This window comes from Sinocyclocheilus rhinocerous, unplaced genomic scaffold (genome assembly GCF_001515625.1).
Source record: "Sinocyclocheilus rhinocerous isolate Xijiao unplaced genomic scaffold, SAMN03320098_v1.1 scaffold632, whole genome shotgun sequence".
NCBI classification, from domain to species: Eukaryota; Metazoa; Chordata; class Actinopteri; order Cypriniformes; family Cyprinidae; genus Sinocyclocheilus; species Sinocyclocheilus rhinocerous.
In genome coordinates this window covers 190,656-210,925 of record NW_015639247.1, presented here as the reverse complement: position 1 = coordinate 210,925, position 20,270 = coordinate 190,656, and the positions used below count along the sequence as shown (strand labels likewise).

The following is a 20,270-nucleotide window of genomic DNA, read 5'->3' as shown; positions in this document are numbered from 1 at the left end:
TTTGCTGGGGGGGGGGGGGGTTCCCAGCATGCAACACAGCTACGATGAAAGAATGTGTCACTAATGACCGCCATCTCAAAACATCCCGGAGTCAAACTGGACAAGCTCGTTTATACAAAACAACATGTCAAAGAACAGGGATAACGAAGCCTTAACTCACCCGCCAACTGAGATCAACCACTGCCTTCACCTGGTTAACGTTCTTCAGCGGTTTGAGGAGGGATCAGCAAATATTCTCTGTTTTCCCAGCCAGGATTTCTAAATTGCCTAAATTGTCCTGATTTTAGCTTTGTTTTTCTATTAACAGTCTCTCTGCTGTGATTGATCGATATGGATTTTTTTGATGGACGATATATACGATATCACGCTAATTTATTTAAAGATAGTAAAAATTACACATAACAATTGCTGAAATTAAATCTATATTTATTTCACATAATATTGCTAAATGACTTAATTTGGAAATGAATAAATATGGAAAAAATGTTTTTTAACTTGATTTAAAAAAAAATTTTATTTATATGGCAACTTCTTGATTCTACTGATTCTGTTACAGCATTTGCCTTAGTTACCAAACATAAAAAAGCAGACACTGTAATACTTTTTCATATACAGTTTACAAGTTCTGTTTAACAGAGAAACTAAACTAACGAAGACAGAGGTCAGGAGGCATCAAAATAAAAGTCCTACTTCTGAAATCTCCACCAAACAGGAAAAAATGTTGGATAATGGCAATAAAAAAAACAAAAGACAAATTTGAGCCGATATATCATGTCTTGTACCAGTACTGTATATCCTGCCTACTCGCACGCCGCGATTGGTCGATTATGTCCGATGCCTGCACGCTATTGGTCAAACTAACTTTCAGTATTACTTTTAGCAAGCGTGAAAACTATAGGAAAACAAAGCTAAAACCTGGACATTTTAGGCGATTCAGAAATAGAGAAGAGTCACCCGACTGAATCAGTGGCGTTTGCTAAGGTCACCGTTACTAGTAGTGCTCCTAGTGCTCCTAACTAACCTCTAACTAACTAGTAAGTGCGGATCACAACGAACCAAAGCTTCATAAAGGTGAAGGAAGCTCTTCAGCTCGACTCGCAGCGATCAAAGACTCTGCTGCACTGTTACACACAGACAAACTAAGTCATGTGGCTTTTACTCAAGCTGTAGCCATGACAACAACCCCACTGAAAGACAAACTGACAGATGGAGAGAGAGAGACAGACGGATCTTTGTAACTCAAAAGAAAACAGTTGAGAGAAACACGATTTACATACGGCCACTGCGAGGGCTTCAGTAAGCTAACTGACACACAATGCATTATGCAAATGTTTTAATTAATAGAATTTTAAATAAGCAATTAATTAGCCTTTCAAACTATTGAATGCAGCGCTGCATAATTTAAAGCAGATAAGTGGCATAAGGCACAACGCGTATTCAGAGAACAGAAACATTTCAACTCAACTGCAGCACAAACTTTCCTATTAGACCTCAAGAACTCATTAATATTCATCAGCTTTAATTAAGCCATCATCCTGTGTTTGCCAATCATACGCTCCAATTCTGTGATGCCTTTAATGCAATTATAGCAACTAGACTGAACTCCGCTCTCATACGCAACCCGATCAGAGTCAGTCACGAATAACGAGCAGCTCAAACATCTTCAACTACAGACGTGCTGCACTACTGCAGTGATGTTACAGTGACGTTACAGTGTCGCTACAGTGACATTACAGCGACGTTACAGTGTCGCTACAGTGGCGCTACTGCGACATTACAGCGATGTTACAGTGACGCTACAGTGTCGCTACAGTGTCGCTACAGTGACATTACAGCGACATTACAGTGACGTTACAGTGTCGCTACAGTGACATTACAGTGACGTTACAGTGACGCTACAGTGGCGTTACTGCGACGTTACAGCGATGTTACAGTGACGTTACAGTGTCGCTACAGTGGCGTTACTGCGACATTACAGCGATGTTATAGTGACGCTACAGTGTCGCTACAGTGTCGTTACAGTGACGCTACAGTGGCGCTACTGCGACATTACAGCGATGTTACAGTGACGTTACAGCGATGTTACAGTGATGTTACAGTGGCGCTACTGCAACATTACAGCGATGTTACAGTGACGTTGCAGTGACGTTACAGTGGCGCTACAGCGATGTTACAGTGACGTTACAGTGGCGCTACTGTGACATTACAGCGATGTTACAGTGGCGCTACTGCGACATTACAGCGATGTTACAGTGACGTTACAGTGGCGCTACTGCAACATTACAGCGATGTTACAGTGACGTTACAGTGGCGCTACAGCGATGTTACAGTGACGTTACAGTGGCGCTACTGCGACATTACAGCGATGTTACAGTGGCGCTACTGCGACATTACAGCGATGTTACAGTGACGTTACAGTGGCGCTACTGCGACATTACAGCGTTGTTACAGTGACGTTACAGTGGCGCTACAGCGATGTTACAGTGGCGCTACAGCGACATTACAGCGATGTTACAGTGACGTTACAGTGACATTACAGTAGTGTTAATTTTGTTAACGAAAACTATGAAAAATGTTCATTGACGAGCTTTTTTTCCATGACTAAGACGAGACGATAATAAGGTCAATAAGCGATAACTATGACTATATCAACATGCAATTTCGTTGACGAAATAAGACGAGACTAAAATGTATTCAAAAAAATAAAAACTTTACCAAAAACCTCTTTTTATTTTCATCAAAAAAAGGAGACAAAATGTTATTGCGGACTGCTCTACACTCAAATGTCAAGTTTTCTTTGACTAAAACTAGACTAAAATGTTGAGACTTTTAGTCGACTAAAACTTGACTAAAACTAAATAGGATAAGGTTGACTAAATATGATAAAAACTAACAAGGACATTTAACACAGGACTAAGACTAAAATTGAAAATAGCTGACAAAATTAACACTACATTACAGTAACAGTGCAGTGATGTTACACTGATGCTACAGTAACAGTGCAGTGATGTTACAGTAGGGCTACACAATTAATCGAATGCGATTGTTATGCATATGTTTCAGTGAAGCACGGTTCTGTGATCAGCAGTAAATAATCGGAAAGAATTTCTAATTAAGAAATTGATTAAATAGTTCTGCGATTATGAAAGCAGTTTGCATAGCTTATCAGTGAACTACGGCTCTGCTTAATAATTGCTGCTCCATCTGAACCCGCTTCTGTGTACCATCGAGCCTTTACCCAGCGAGTTTGAGTCGTTTATAACGTGCATTTGAAAAAGCAACATGCGTCAAACATCTTTCCAAACATGACAAGTGTTTATGCCACAAAATACCACATTTAAAAAATTTTTTATTCCAAACTCACTTCATTGCATTATTAATATAGTATTGTATTTTCCAAAAAATTCAATTTGTTTAATTTTCATTACTTAAAAGATAGATTCAATTAATATAAATGAAATGAATTTATGCCTTAAAAATGTAAATACACAACACAGAATTTCTGAGCAAAAAAATCAATGAATGAAAATAAATGAAACTTGTTTTTATGCTTTCAAATAATTAGACATGCTAAATCAGAATTTGGTAACAATAAAACATAAGGTTGGAAAAAATAAAACATTTCATAGAGCCCTAAACATGCAATTTTTGTTAAACTTTTAATTTAAATGTTTAAATTTAAGTTATATTAATTTATGTTAAACCTTTTTATGCCATTTACACTTCTTTTTAAATGTTATGTTACCAAATAACAGTTTCCTTCTGTTGTGTAAATACTATAGTAATCAGAGGTGACTGGAACTGATTCGAGCCACAGCCAGTTTTCATTTGGTGAAATTCATTATCGAAGGTCATAAATGAAATTTCACAATGTTAAATGTTCAAAGGTTTCAAATGTTAATGTGAAGAACAGCAGCCAAAACAGCTCTTCATATGTTCACATATTTGTGAGAAAACACCGTTAATGATTGAATTAGAGTCTTTTATTGTTTTAACTGCTGTTTAGTGACTGGGGAAATGTGGGGAAATCACTCAAAACAAATATACAGCCCTTAGAAGTTTGGTATATTACGATTACAGCTGACAAAAAAATAATACAAAATATTATTTTAAAGGACCTTTTCATCAGAAAAAAATTTTAAATTCAAAACCACACATTCAGGCTTGTGCACATCCATGAAGTCCAGAAGACCCTCAGGTGAAGATCAGACCCAACAGCCACACTCCACATCATCATCATCATCAGCATCATCATCACAGTGTGAAAAACTGGGACACATTAGTATGCAGTGCACATATATAAAAAACACAGTGCACACTGATAACAGCCTGGATGTTCTGCAGGACCAGCAATGAGCTAAATGCATAAATGCAACGCTCCTCAGAGACACAAGAGAATCTGAAAAAAGCACAAGCATCCAAAGCAAATCACACAGAGCGCATTAGCGCTCAGAAATTAATCATTCATGAACACGGCGTTTGTACTCATGAATATTCATGAGCAGCTCTGTACATTTAATCCGCGCGATAAATAAATAGTGTGACGCGTCTCTCATCTGGAATGAAACTGACGTTTAAATTATGCACGAGAATGAAAAGCATTAAACAAGCTGGGCTGGTGTTATGCAAATTCGCATTTTCACTCCTGCAGTTTTTAATGCAGCGCTAGTTCCTCCGGAGCGAATTATTCAATTCAACACGAGGCGCGTTTGAGAAACGGAAACTTTTCTGACTTTGTAACGCATTACCCGTTAGACAATATAAACATTCAACACACACACACAGTCGGGGTATTTAGGTTGCCCTGAGGGCAAACAGTTGATCTACAGAAGAAAAGCCCGGGCTGAAGTTTTTCTTTTGTTTTATTTCACGGCAGCACAGACTGAAGCGATTAATTATTATTATTATTCCACATCACGCCTGCGCGTTTACTGTCGAACAAACGCATGAATATGCAAATAAGCGTCCGTCGAGTTTCTGTCGCGGCCGAAATACACAAAGCGCGCTGCTAGCACGACTGCTAACTCACAACACTTCACAAACAGCACCGAACACCACCGAACCGAGCCGGTTAACCGGTTAATCCGTGCGAGGCTGTGTGAATATGCAGCACGCGAGCGCGCCATTTCTAACATTGAGAGTTTTGTACAGGACAAACAACTCTCATCTGCTGCTAACGGAGTCAAATCATCGCCAAAATAACGAACCATCTTCGCCACTGCGATCGGGTCCGTCAGTAGATGATCGGCGCGCGTTTGGCTTTGTTTACGCGAGGCGGATGGGGAATATGAATATGTAAAATGTAATAATTACCTGCAGTCGAGCGCTCATCTTGAGTCGTTGATCCTCTGTCCGCCATTTTGAATATTTAGTGTGAGCGCGAAACCCCGCCCACCGCTGCTAACACACACACACACACACACACACACACGCCTCCCTGACCGACCTAAAACTTCAGAACAACCGCATAATTCAATAATGTTTGATTTTCAAAACTCTCCTGTTTGTTTGGATAAAAGCGTCTGCTAAATGAATAAATGTAAATGTAGTGTTTGTTTTCCTGAGAGCACAAACCCCGCCTCCCAGAGTTAAACATGCCGGGGCTAGTTGTCACAAGTTCTGTATAGGTTTTGAGACAAAAGACCAGTTACACAAATGCTTGATTTCTTTAGCAGTGATTTGTTTGTTGATTTTAAAAGGACTTTAATATAATGTTTGTATTTGCTGTGTAAACAAGTAAACACAATAAAACACACTTAACACATTCAGACAAGAGTCACTATAATGAAGGAAGATTTGAATTGAAGGATAAACGTCAGAGAGCTGTATTTTATATCATGTATAAATGTATCATGTAAGTTACTTTTACTTTATTTTATTTTTTTGCTGTTTCATGAAATGCTCTATAATCTTTGTACATTTTTACTTTCAATGTGTAATGTGAAAATTCAGCTGCGCATCACAGAAATAAATTATATTTTAAAGTATAATTGCCTTGACAACCATTAGAAACTTCTTTAAAAAACATTAAAAATCTTACTGATCCCAAACATTAGAACGGCAGTATATACCGTATAATGAGATGGTCCTATATATATGTATGTATATATATATATACTGTGTATATACTGTGTATATATATATATACATACATGTGTCTGTGTGTGTGCATATATATGTATATATAAAGACACACACATACAGTATATACAGTGTGTATTTATATATACATAATAAATATACACAGTTCACACACATAAATAATGTACACAAAAACCTTTATTTTGGATGCAATTAATAATTTCATTTCATTTAATGACTCCAGAGCTGCTAAATATGCTTTTTTGTGTGTTTGTGACTTTTGTAAAAGTTTGACTTTATAACGAATGCAGTTGATGTTATCTTCTGTTTGTTTATATGCAGTATCAAGCTCTAAGAGTCTCGTACTGAACATGTGCCTGTCAGATCACACATATGAAACAACGCATCATTACCGCAATGATATTCTACATCTACAATACATAATGACATCTTAAATTTTTTGTGTAATAAACAGTCATGTTTGAGTTAGTTTTTATCGTGGACGTGTGACTTTGACTCCTCCTGTTTCCTCCACGATGAAAGAACTTCATCATCCTCCATCTCCTCCGCCACCCGCGCTCTCGCCCTCTGTTTAATCTGAGCAATGAAAGCAGATATTTCCTCATCTTCCTGGTCTTCCTGTGCAGTCTTAGCAGTCCTCACAGTCTCATTGTTCTCATAGTTAGCATACGATCTCCTGGTTCTGTAACTAGTATCTTCACCTAAGCCGGGTCGATAGGTAAACTCCGGACTGGGATCTCGAGCCAAATCCATGTCATCATCAGCCCGATGCCTGGATGCAAACCTCGAGGCGAAGCTATATTCCTCCTCTTCGTCGTGATTGACTGAAATCGAGCTCCTGCGGCTCGGGAAGTCAAACTCCGAAGGTTCCTCGTACGACGGCCGAGACATGCGGGCTGGCTCGCCGTCTCCATCGTAAAGCGTAGGTTTGCTCTGAGGAGGTCTTACGTTTTCGAGCCATTCATCGATGCTGCTGGTGGGGTTACAGGCCGAAGCTGGCAGGTTCAGTATTCCGGAACGGCCGTAATCTCTTTTAGGTTTGGGTTTCTCAAAGGAACGGGTGGCCAAATCATCAAATCCGTTCGGTTTTCCATGATTTACTTCGTCGTTGTCCTCCTCCTCCTTTGGTTTTTTCTTCTTGTATAACGTACTGCGCTTGTTGTCCTCTGCGATCTTCTTCACCTCATAGGAAGCCATCTTGTCCCGCATTTCAGACTTGATTTCTTTCTCCATGGTGTCCAGTTTGTGAAGGTTCACCTGGTCTTGGAAGAGGCTGTAGAGCGGCACGCTGGTCGTAGTAATCTTGCTCCGCCGGGATACAGAGGAGAGGTTGGATGCTCCTCCAGCAGAAATCACGGACTCGGCACGGCCGCCAGCCAAGAGCACGGATTGAGCCTTTCCACCCAAAGACAGCACGGATTCGGCCCTGCTTCGGGACGAGTATGTGGATCCACTCAGCATTGAGGCTTTGTCATCGTCTCCTCCGCGTCCGACACCCAGACTGAACACCGATCCCGCTCTGGAAGGAGCGAGACTCGCTCCCGTCATCATCTCGGCTTGCTTCTGCATGAGAGTCTCATTGACCACATTGGCAATCCAGTTCTGGATGTTGGAAATGTTTACCATGGGCTCGCCGTTAGGGCCGACGACCGCGGCCGGAGGCTCCTGAGGAACTGGAGGCTGCGATCGGGTGCTATGACCTGAAAGGACGGAAGACCTTCCGCTGAGCACAGACAGGGTATCGTCTCCGGCGGTGCTTGCAGACGGAAAGGCTCCGGCACAGAAAGCGGACAGCGGGATGCTTCCGCTCAGAGCGCTCTCGGTTTCCCAGACACACACCGACTGGCTCTCCTCCAGCGTCTTCCTTGTTCGCTCCAGAAGCTCCTCGCGTCGCTGTCTTTTCTTGATCGTGGCTGGGTCCTCGGCTCGACTCATCTTCAGAATTTCGTCCTTGTCCTCTTCGCCACCATGCTTCTTCTGCTGCTTGAGTTTCCAGGTTTGATAGGCCGTCAGGTTGACGTCCTCCAGCGAGGGAGCGGGAGCTTCCGTCTTGGCCTCCACTTGCTCTCCGTTCTCGTCTTTTTTGTTCCATCCGAACTGAATTCGCTTAACCTTCCATCGTTCCAGAGGTGTTAGGTTCTCCTTGTTCTTCTTGCAGAAGTTGTACATGGAGCTGCTGTCCGAGAGGATGCTCTCGACATCGTCGTCGATTCTTTTCTGGCTCGCTTCGCTGTCCTCGTCGGCCTCTTTGAGTCGGTATCGTGCGGCGGCCTGCTCCTCGATGTCCTTCAGACGCTGCTTCCAGAGATCAGAAAAGCTGCTGTGGCTCGTCGTGGACCCTATATCCGAAGCGGGTCGACGGGGACGATTCTTGATGCGTTCCTTCACCATTCGCACATCTTCACTGGTCACGCTTTGCAGGTCCTCCGGTCGCACAGCCGGCGGTTTCCCGTCGCCCAGCAAGGACTCGCCATCCTCCCCGTCGCACATCAGCTGTGCCTCCCACCAGTCCTCATTCTGGTACTTCTCATTGCGCTTCTGCCACTCCCTTATCATGCTGTCCACATCCCCATCTTCATCTTCCCTGTCTTTTCCAGGGAGCGCCGGGTCCTTGGTGGTCACCTCCAGGTCGGGTTTGCTCAGGCCACCAAGAAGTCCTGCTTTCAGAGCCGCGGCAGCTGCCGAAGACGCGACGCTGCTCATGACGCTGCTGCTGTCTTCCTCCTCGTCCACCATGATGGATTCGGCTTTAACTCCAAACATGCTCTCCTCCTCATCATGACGAGTGCGGGTGTCGATCACGGAGCACTGGCTGAGGGTGTCGTCATCATCTTCGTCTCGTTCCTCCATTAGAGTCTCGTTGAGTTGGCGCAGCTGCTTTATAAACCCTTCGTTGGGGTTGATGGCACGTTTCTTCCTGATCTCCAGCAGGGCCTCCATGATGCTCATGTTCTGGAAGATCATGAGATAAGCAGCGACAAGCACCGCTGACCGGCTCACGCCCATCATCGAGTCCACAAGCACCTTGCCTACATGAAGAGGAATAAAAAAAATCCTCAGATTAACGTAACGTCATCATCATATTTGTCACACAAACTGAAAATGGAAATGCCATGTCAAATTCTAGCACTTAATTGCACAGACACTATTAGAAGAGAACTGAGCTGATGGTGACACCACTGAATCAACAATGAACTGACTTTAGCTGAAAAATTGTCTGTTTACCATTGTCCTCCTGCATTATTGACACACTGTTTTCCTGTTTAGCAATAGCTGCGTTTCCATTACCCTTCAAATTGTGCAAATTGAAATTGCGAATTGAAAATATGCCTAATGGAAACGCGCCAGTTTCATAAAAAACGCCTATATATCACAAAAAAAATTGTTACGCTCGCATGAGGTGGTTTTTCAGGCATTTAGAAAAAGGAATATTTTGCAAAACTGCAATGGAAACGTTTTTTTCCCCCTGCATTTACAGGTCACATGGCATACATAAAAAGTCATTTGATCATTCTTTACTAGGTGCGTTTCCATTACAGATTTGAATAAAACTTTTTGCGATATTTTATAAATGTTGATAAAAAACTATTGCGAAATGACGGCGTTTCCATTAACTGATGTTATGCAACTAAAACGTAATTTTTTACTCTTGCGATAAGTAATGGCGATGGATTTTTGTTTTCTTAATGGCAAGAAAAGCCCCTTATACTTAAGAGCAGCCTGGAGGTTATAGTTGTCACGGAATGCTCCAAAACAAGAAGATCCAAATGCAGCATTTATTGAAGAGTCCAAAAACAAACAGAGTAATCCACATCAGGGCAAAAACAGAGCAACAGAAAACACGTAACAGTAAACAATAAACCAGCAACTAATGACAAAGAAAACCGGGCTTAAATGTGGATGAGTTAACTCTGGAGTGGACTCTGAGGACTGCTGGACTGGAGCGGGCTCTGGAGTGGACTCTGAGGACTGCTGGACTGGAGCGGGCTCTGGAGTGGACTCTGAGGACTGCTGGACTGGAGCGGGCTCTGGAGTGGACTCAAAGACATGAGTGGGTTCTGGAGTGAACTCATAGACTTGAGTGGGCTCTGGAGTGAACCCATAGACTTGAGAGGGTTCTGAAGTGGTCTCTGAGGGCTTCCGGACTGGAGCGGGTTCATGACATAGACTTGAGTGGGCTCTGGAGTGAACCCATAGACTTGAGTGGGCTCTGGAGTGAACCCATAGACTTGAGTGGGCTCTGGAGTGAACCCATAGACTTGAGTGGGCTCTGGAGTGAACCCATAGACTTGAGTGGGCTCTGGAGTGAACCCATAGGCTTGAGAGGGTTCTGGAGTGGACTCTGAGGGCTTCTGGACTGGAGAGGGTTCATGAGTGGACTCTGAGGACTCCTGGACTGGAGCGGGGTCTGGAGTGGACTCTGAATGCTCCCAGGCTGGAGCGGGTTAATGAGTGGACTCTGAATGCTCCCATGCACGCAGAACAGCCCAGAGGCCAAAGGCAAAGACGGCCTTCTTGATTATGGCAGCAGCAGTGGACCACCGGACTGGGAACCACCGGAATCAGGTCCTCCAGGATCACCAGACTCGAGGCCACCGGAGTCGTGTCCTCCAGGACCACTGGACTCAGAACCACCAGACTGGGAACCACCGGAATTGGGTCCTCCAGAACCACTGGACTTGGGACCACCGGAGTCAGGTCCTCCAGGACCACCTGACTTGAGATCACCGAAGTCGGGTCCTCCAGGACCACCGGACTTGGGTCAGACTCATAGACTGGAGTGGGTTGTGGCACAGATTCAAGGACTGGAGTGGGCTCCGGGAGAACTGGAGTGGACCTTGCTGCCCTCTTCCTTCTCGACCTTCGCTTGCGAGACTGAGACAGTGAAGATTTGCTATCCACTGGTGCGGGCTCGGGCATCTCCAGGGGCACTGCAATGGACTCAGACCGACATGACATTACTAAATTGCGGCAACAGAGATAATCAATGAAACTCCAAAAGTTGAGAGTCTTAAGTCCCGCCATCTCCCGAGGAGGCAAGGGGTTGTCTCAATCATTAAAAATCTTGCTGTGCTCAGACTCACAAAGTTCCAGTCCTACCGCCAAAGTCCAGAAGGTCTGAGCAAAACCTCCTACTTCCATCCCCTGTTGACGAAGATATGCCAACATCCAGAGCTGAGCCTTCCGCTCCTTCTTTGAAGCAGGTGGAAGGATATGAATGCCCATGGTCCAAAATCCGATAAGCCCAGCCTAGCTGCTGTATCTGTTGATGACTGGTTTATTCTGTCACGGAATGCTCCAAAACAAGAAGATCCAAATGCAGCATTTATTGAAGAGTCCAAAAACAAACAGATTAATCCACATCAGGGCAAAAACAGAGCAACAGAAAACATGTAACAATAAACCAGCAACCAAAGACAAAGAAAACCGGGCTTATACTGTACGTGGATGAGTTACAGTAACAAAGTAAATGAGGCACAGCTGAATGTAATGAGTCTTGATAGTCAAAGCAAAGGGTGAAGGGAACTGAAGTCCAGAGAAACAAACAAAACTAAGAAGTGTGCCCTCTGGTGGCTGTACATGGGCACACCAACTAGACACTGTGACAATAGTATACTGAAGAAAGAAGTATGACCACTTTTTACGTATGTACACCATGTGACCTGTAAATGTGAAGAAAAAAAACGTTTCCATTGCCAAAAATCCGTCGCCATGATTTAGTGGTAGAGGAAAAATAAAATTGTATTCACATAACATCAGTTAATGGAAACGCCGTCATTTCTCAATACTTTATTAACATTTATTAAACATCGCTAAAGTTTTGCGCATATCTTTAATGGAAACGTAGCTGCTGTAAAGCTGCTTTGACTCAATCTGTATTGTCTTGACGTCAAGTGCACACCTCCTCCCAAAGGGCCTGCGGCCAACAAAATTGATATTAATAAAGTCATGTGACTGAGCTCTCTGGATTATCAAGCCACATCATGACCTTATTAATACACAAGGCCAAGCCTTCATGAATTCTCTCCTGGTGCTTGATGTCAGGAACAGAATGAGGAGGAGACAGAGCATTCGTACGAAACAAACTGAATGGCAGGGCAAACCTTGAAAACAGTCACTTTCTGGAGGGATCTGAGACAGATGAACTCTTACTGTCAAAACATCTGAACCACATCTAACCCGAAATCAGTTAAAATATTTTATACATATACAGTCATTCAGTGTCATTGTATGAAAAAAGATGCAATGAAAGTGAATGCTGACTGTGGCCGTCAGTCTCTAATATATCTCTGAATATCTTCTTTGTGTTCAGCAGGAGTCATACAGGTTTGGAATGACATGAGAGTATAAGTTAATTTTTAAATTTTTTTTATTATTAACATTTTGCACATAGCATTTGACATTGGAAAACAGATTGTTAAAGTATATTGACAATTGGACTTAACAGTGAGTAAGAACAATTAACATATAGCGAGGGATTTGGTGTATAAACAAAGAAAATCTCCAAATTAAAAATAAATAAATAAATACAAAAAAAATAAAAATTCAATATATTTAACATTTCGTTTTGTCTCAAGTGGGGGGATAGGAAAAAATAAATAATCTAAACCTTGCATCTCTATTTACAGATGACTCAATAATCTTATTTAAAATCTGAAATGCTTTAACTGCTGTTTTGTTTTGTTTTTTTATTTACACAGGGAATCAGCTACACTTTTTAATTCAGAGCAAAATACAGTAAAACCTGGTTTAGAAGCTGTAACTTTGGACTTGTGAATATGACCTTTTCCAAGCAAGCAAATGGTTTTTGTGTGAACCTTTCTGTGATCTCCTGTTCCTCTAGCGGTTGAGCTCTGAACTGCAGCACTGGGTTCACTGGCCCTGGGTCAGAAAATAATGTCTAGAGAGGAATAATTGGAGTGTAATGTCAGATCAAATCTACGATATGTAAAATGAAGTATTATGAGCACTTCTGCTCTGAATGTTTTTGAAAGTTTGCATCTATATGATTATTTTATAAAAACCAAAATCTGCCATAGAGAAGACTAAATGAAAGAGGAGCAGTGCTAAACTAATAATTCTCACTTCTATAACGAGCGCTTTCTTCACTGCTAGCACATGTCAGCATGACGCTCTCCTTGATTCAGACTGTGAACAGGTTCCTATCTATCTGTGTCACTAACTCTAAAAATAAGTGAGTGAGACACGACAGAGTCCAGGCCCCTGAGTTAATGCGCTATCTGAAGTTTATATTTATCTACGACTGTCGCTCATAGGCAGTGTTGGGGGTAGCGTAATCAGATGACTTTTTTCAAGTAACTAGTAAAGTAACGCATTACTTTTTAATTTAGAAGGAAATAGTTACTTTTTCAAATAAGTAACACCAGTTACTTTGTTTCCGTGTATTGACTGACAGCTCTGGTGTTGTCATGGTGACAGAAATCAGGAGTAAGTGCAGAGCGTTGTGTGTGAACATGATCTTACTGTAGTTCTAGACTAAATATCAACATGTGTTTACTCATCTCACTGCACACAAACACATTCAGTGTTCCTCACAATCAATAAAAACAGTCAAATGCAAACTTAGAATATTATACAAACCTGCAATAATTAAATATGTTAAATAACACAAATATAATTTTTAAGCCCATTTTATTAACCAATGTCTTTGCTTCTGACCTTCGATGATCCAATTCAATCATACTAATAAGCTAAAATGACACATTTGTGTTTTATTTTAGTTATTGCTGAATAGTGTTGAACTTTCTTCTCCTGCGTCATATTCTTCATGCTGCGCCCTCTACTGTACAGACGTGAATTTACATTTCCTTCAGCCTGAGGCGCATTCACTTCACTTTTGGTATGAACGTGTATTTACATTTGTAAAAGAACTTTTGTATATTAAAAACAAACAAGCAAGCCCCGCCCAGATTTAAAAAGTAACTCAAAAGTAACGTAACGTGTTACTTTCCATAAAAAGTAACTAAGCAACATAATTAGTTACTTTTTTGGAAAGTAACGCAATATTGTAATGCATTACTTTTAAAAGTAACTTTCCCCAACATTAGTCTTGGATTATTAGTCTTATCCTACAATGTACCAAAACCTTAGTTTCTCCAAAGAAAAATATGTCAAAAAGAAGTCATTTTAAGCTCTCGCTCCCTCGACAGAAGCAGGTTTTGTCAGCTCACCTCTGTGTGTCAGCAGAGCGTCGTCCATAAACTCGGCACACGTGCGGAAGTGAGGAGAGATGTCTGCGTCTGGGAAATCATCCACCTCGATGCCTTTATAGGTGATGTTCATGCCCTGGTAAAACAGCAGGCCGGTGTAGACGCCAGTGCCGTGAGCGGCGTTCAGCACATGAGTGATGCCCAGGCGTTTGAGACGGCCTTTATTCACCGCCACCGACCTGCGGCACAGAACAGCGGCTCACTTACAGTAATAAACACTCGGCACCGCAATATTACTCATGCATTATTTATCACTTTTTAAGACCAGGTAAAGAAAACTTCTGGAATGAAGTAAATGTAACACAATATGTCTTGTATTAGCAACGCTTCAAAGTTTGAAAATACAACTTCCAACAGATCTCCATTACTTTCTAATTCATTTTACAAAAGAATTAAAACTCACAAACACTAGAATATGTTAATAACTTTTACTGTATCTGCTGCAAAAATAGTTACGTTCGTACTCAGTGCTTTGTCTTGTTTTCCAGAGCAAATGTCTAAAGATACTCAAATCAGATACATTTGCTGGAGAAACACAATGACAGAAGATAAGTCGTCTTGTTTTCTGAGAAACTGAACAAAAAAACAAGAACAAATATCTGCAAATGGACTCAGAAAAATCAACTTCATTCAAAAGGGAAAACAAGTTTTCGTTCCCCATTGATTGATATTTGTTCTTCTAATTATAAACGCATTTTTGATCAGTTTCTCCGAAAACAAGACTTAATGTGTTCATTTAGCATCTCCAGTAAATGTATCTTGATTTCAATATCTTTAGACATTTGCACTGAGGAAGATATTCATTTATAAAGTATGTTCAACATTTGACTTTGCGAATGTAAGATGTTCTGCTCTGATTTAACACCTTTTAGGTCTTAATTTGTGGAAGGGCGGATTAAGACTTTTCTGACCCTTTCAAGACCTGATTAGAGCAAAGTTCCAGCTTCAGAAAAATGAAAGCTTATTTATTCAGCTTTCAGATGATGCATACATCTCAATTTCACAAAACTGACCCTCATGACTGGTTTTGTGCTCCAGGGTCACATATGTTAATATTGGTGGTGTTGACTCACTTCTCTGCGATGTAGATGTTGGGCCAGACCTGGTCGACGGGGTTGAAGGGCGCCTCCAGACGGTCCTGGGTCAGCGCTCTCTGGATGTCCAGCACGCAGGGCGTGTTGTAGGGGCTGCGGTCATCGATCATGTCCTTCACCCTGTTGTACAGATCCTCCACCATCAGCTGCTCGGCCGACTCCAGCATGTTGTCAGGGGCCTCCGGGGTCCGCAGCTCTCTGGCCCTCAGCTCTGAGAACAGACAGAGACGAGACACAGCATACTCACTGTTCACTATAACACTAGACTGACTTTACTGACACTAGTAACTGTGTACTGCATACATTAATGCTTACAATTAAAATACAACCAACCTATTCGCATCACATGTGCTGTATGTTATTGTTGTAAAAAACAACAACAACGTTTTACAAGAAAATGCTGTTTCAGTCTTTCTACTTTAAAGTTTCATCTTCAATTCAGTGTGTTACTTACGGAAGCTTGTTTCCACTAAATAAAGGCAACTGCAACTTTATCTCACAATTCAGACTTTTTTTCTCAAAATTGTAACATTCCAAGTTTACATCAAAACATTCTGACTTTAAAACCCACATTTCTTTTTTGTTTTTGTTTTCAGAATTTTAAGATAGTAACTCAGAATTATTTCTTTTTTATGTTAACATCTCTAAATTCTGAGTTTAAAACCCACAATTCTGACTTATTTTCAGAATAGTAAGATATAACAAAAAAATCTGATTTTCAGATAAAATGTTGCAAATGCCTTTTTTATTTATTTTTTTTCTATCCTGCAACAGAAACATGCTTCCATCGTTTTCATAGTATTTATGAAATTTCCTTTGAAGTGAAAATAGTTTCAAGGTGAATCCTGCGGCAGTTTTGTCTCTGAGATGATGTGAATGAAGCAGGTCTGATCTCTGCATTAGCAGACCTTCACTGATGATCTTCTTGGCAGCGATGGAGGAGGACAGATGAATCGGCTCCATGAAGATACTCTCAGCATCAGAGCCGGAGATCATGGAGAAACGGTCCGACGCGGAGGAGAAGCGACCGGACATCATGGAGAAGCTGCGTGAGATCAAACACACTCTCAGCATCATCACAGCAGCGTTTAACAGTGTTCTGTTAGCAGATGTTGACGGACCTGGGAGAAGCACAGCGCAAGTAATGCGACTGAACGTCTTTAACACGCACCGCTTCATCAGGATGAGGAACCTGCGGATCATCTGCAGCGCTGCTCTCGCCGGACCACGCCATCATCTACAGACAGACATGACATTACAGTCTTTCAGCTGCTTACACACACAATCTTTACTCGTCACACAGTTTCTGAACGCTGTCACTCAAACAGCAGAAGCACACAGTGAAGTCTCTAGTTTATCAACTAGTTTGTCAAGGAACCACTGAAAACCAGTGTTGAGTAACTAGTTACATGAATTACGTAATTAATTACAAAATAAATGTAACTAATCTGTTACTGTTACTGAAAATGTGTCATTAAATTACAGTTACTTATGAAAATGTTAACGAGTACAAAAGGTGTAACATCTGAATATTTTCACACACATACAGATATGACTGATTTCTTTCCCAAAGTGCATCGACTGCTTTACACACCAGTGTTTCAGGAGTTTAGGACACAGAATAGGACACTTATTCGATAACTGATTTATTTCCTATCTGGTTTTATGTGCATGCTTTATTTTTTTTAAGATTGACTATTTTTTTCCAAAACATTGTTAGATGCCAGTGTTTTCTGTCATAGCTATACAAAGATTTGATTTTAAAAAACAGTATCATAGCTATTAAACTATTTCTTGTTAAGGTTTTAAATCTGTATTTATCCTCAAATCAATCTCAAAGTAAAAAGAGGTGCTAAAGTCTGATTTTGTGGTGGCTGTGCTTTAAATTCAATTATTATAATCTTAATTTAAGTGATGAAGGATTGTGAAAGTCTGACAGTAATCAGTGTTGAGCGCTACTGTAAGATTAACCTGCCTGCTTTACATGTTTGAGAATGATTAACAGTTGAAAGTATTCGTTAGAAATGTAATCAAAAAGTAATCAGTTACATTAATTTAATAAAGTAATTGAAATAGTTACACTACTTGATACATTTTAAATAGAGTAACTTGTAATCTGTAACCTGTTACATTTCCAAAGTAACCTTCCCAGCACTGGAGAAAACACACAACATGATAAAAAACAACACACATTTGACGACAACAACAACAGGTTGACCAGGCCTCTGCCACACACACACACACACACACACACACAGAGACACACTCACTCACACACACACACACACACACACACCAGTGTAAGCGTGTAAAGAGCTACAGAACAATGCAAACTAACCCTGCTCAGTCTTTATGTGTCTCTGTGATGTTTCTGCTGACCTGATCGTCTGCGGCCGTCGGGCTCCGTCTCAAGCGGCTCTAAAGTGCGTCCGTGTGTTTGGACTCTAAACTTAGAGGCTCCTCACACTCCCACCGGCCCCGGGGCCGCCCACGTGACATCAGAGGGGTCTGACGGCCCCAGGGGCTCTTAAAGGGCCGGAGCTCTTATCATGACGATATAACAGTCTGCTGGTCATCACAGACGAAACAAACGCTATGAAAACACAGAAAACTGCCCCACACACTCAGGGGCAGAAATAGGACATTTTTAGTTCTGATCCAGGTGACACTCTTATGTGGAAATAAATTATATGTGCCTGATTGTTGCTGATGAAACTAATCAATCTAACCCAACATTTGTTTTCATCTTAATCTCATAATTAGTGTTCTCAACTGCTTACATGCTAAAAATCCTTCTATTTGTGACAAAAACAACATTTATCCAGCTGTCAAAAAGATAAAAACACCTAAAAACGGTCAAAACAATACACAAACAGCGCTTCCTGAGGCTCAAACAGTAGGGTTTGTCATGCATTATATTATAGTAGTGCTGTCAAACAATTAATCGCGATAAATCACATCCAAAATAAAGTTGTGTGTGTGTGCTGTGTATAGTTATTATGCTGTCAGACGCGAGGTGGCGCTAATGACCTTTTCCTGACCTGCCAGGGCTAGACGTGACGTCACACGCGTAAAGCCACGCCCAGCGGACGCAGGTTTGTACTGAGACTGTCATATTAAAAGACCAAACTCAATATACACCTTATTAATGCTGAGAACTAAATACAGGTGAACAGAAGAACACACCATATCAACACAACACGATAAATAGCACGTTAAGCGTGTTCTAATAGAAAACCATTATAAAATAGCTTGATGTGGCTGAATGCACGCATGCGCAAACAAACCGCGTAACCTGCTTATTATTTTTTATTTTATTTTATTTTTTATGTTTTATTTTAACAGGCTAATTTGTTACTCGTTGTCATGGATCCCAAGATGTTACAGGCCATTACAATATAATATTTTCTGTAAAAACTTAAGTGTCTTATACTGCTGAAAATCATGATTTGTTGTTGTCCGAATCAGTCAGTTTATCACCTATCATCATCCCACATGAAAAAATACTATAGTAGTTAGTAAATACTATGGTGTTTTTGATCCATACTATAGTAAAGTGTATTATACTGTATATATTATAGTATGTACCACACTTTGTTAATGAATGCTACAGCATACTGTAGTATAAACTATAGTAAACTGATGAATACTGTAGTATACTTTAGTTTTTATTACAGTAAACTGTAGTGTATTGTAGCATAATATACTCTATAGTTGTAGAAAACTTAGTACAGTATTGGAGGTAAAGTAATTTGTTTATATTACTATAGTTGATATATTACCACAGCAACTATAGAATTACCACAGCACATTAATTCAAGTATTTTACTATAGTATGGTTCAAAAACACTATAGTGTTTACTATAAATTACTATCGAATTTTTTTTTAATGTGGGGTTGTGTAAACTAAATATTTTATTTTACTTTTCTTTTGGTAATATTTCATTTATTTTATTTATAAAAGCCCTAAATAGTTATTTTCCTAATTCTACAACATTAAATTGTTTAAAAATAACATTTTTCTTATAAAAATGTGTGTCCATAAATCTTGCATCAACTCTGTTACCGTACCATACTTTGCCTTTAAATGAGTTTTCTCCCACAGCTGTGTGAGACACAGGAAGTGATGTCACTCACTCATAAGCTCTGAAGCACTGACAAGTCTGTGTCCAAATCTCATAAACATTATTGAAGTATTTTTGCAGAAGTGGACAGTTCTGTAAAGACATGGGTATTATTTTTTTTTTATTTTTAAGGTATGTATAAGTGAAATACTGTCTTAGTTTCAAGTGTTTGAATGTAAGGACTGTTTGTCTAATGAAACAAGAAGGATTTTTCCTGTTATGATTTATTGTTATCTCTACTCATTGCCTAATTTGTCTGTAACAGAGTTGACATATAATATAATAAAGAAATCAGTTTTTTCATTAAAAGTAAAAAAGGAAGTAACTTGTGTTTGGCAAGCACTGAATTATTCAAACTGAATGCGTTTTCAATAAGATAATGAAAGAATTACAGTTAGTGAACAGGTTTTTTTCTTCTTAACTTTTTGAAATGCACAATGTATTTGTGATTATAGAATTCACCCGCATTGAGTACAGTCCTTCTGTGTGAGACATCACTCATTATCAGTAGAAAACACACACACTCTGCTCTCATGCTTCTTACTGCTTTCTTTGATCAGTTATCATTGTATAATCTTTTATTTACGTTTTACACAAGGGCCTTGACAAATTATGTGTCAGAAGATTATTTGAAATTTGCTTAAGGTTAGAAAAAACCAAACCCTTTAGACACACACACATACACACGCTCACACACACGCTCACACACACACACACAC

The 20,270-nt window shown here is 40.5% G+C and overlaps 2 protein-coding genes across 8 annotated transcripts in view; both read right to left on the bottom strand.

Annotated features, from left to right (window-relative positions):
- pou2f1a (POU class 2 homeobox 1a) overlaps positions 1-5,415 on the bottom strand; it is a 21,082-nt gene extending 15,667 nt beyond the window's left edge. For 2 of the 4 annotated variants that reach the window (XM_016566631.1, XM_016566632.1), the window contains exon 1: positions 5,314-5,415. In XM_016566631.1, the coding sequence (XP_016422117.1) occupies positions 5,314-5,359 (46 nt within the window). In that variant the 5' untranslated portion in view covers positions 5,360-5,415. Of the gene's footprint in view, positions 1-5,207; positions 5,262-5,313 lie in introns of those variants that run through there. The other 2 variants (XM_016566633.1, XM_016566634.1) reach the window with 1 other exon arrangement.
- An 881-nt stretch (positions 5,416-6,296) lies between these two features.
- Positions 6,297-17,877, bottom strand: dusp27 (dual specificity phosphatase 27). Of its 4 annotated transcripts, none has more exons than XM_016566628.1 (6): positions 17,807-17,877; positions 16,549-16,664; positions 16,336-16,472; positions 15,407-15,638; positions 14,295-14,512; positions 6,297-9,131 (listed from the first exon to the last, which is right to left on the bottom strand). In XM_016566628.1, exons 2-6 carry the CDS (start codon positions 16,662-16,664, stop codon positions 6,568-6,570), a joined length of 3,267 nt encoding a protein of 1,088 aa, XP_016422114.1. In that variant the 5' UTR covers positions 17,807-17,877; the 3' UTR covers positions 6,297-6,567. The 4 variants fall into 4 exon arrangements, with proteins under 4 accessions (XP_016422114.1, XP_016422116.1, XP_016422113.1 ...); XM_016566630.1 differs by having other exon boundaries at positions 16,599-16,664; XM_016566627.1 differs by having other exon boundaries at positions 17,766-17,864.
- Positions 17,878-20,270: the final 2,393 nt, after the last annotated feature.

What these genes read in the sequence shown, in the direction of transcription:
- dusp27 (XM_016566628.1), bottom strand. Translation starts at nt 16,664, where the DNA reads ATGATGGCGTGGTCCGGCGAGAGCAGCGCTGCAGATGATCCGCAGGTT. An exon ending in TTGCGCTGTGCTTCTCCCAG is followed by an intron (nt 16,473 to 16,548) that starts GTCCGTCAACAT and finishes GATCTCACGCAG; the next exon opens with CTTCTCCATGATGTCCGGTC. An exon ending in AACATCTACATCGCAGAGAA is followed by an intron (nt 14,513 to 15,406) that starts GTGAGTCAACAC and finishes TCTGTGCCGCAG; the next exon opens with GTCGGTGGCGGTGAATAAAG.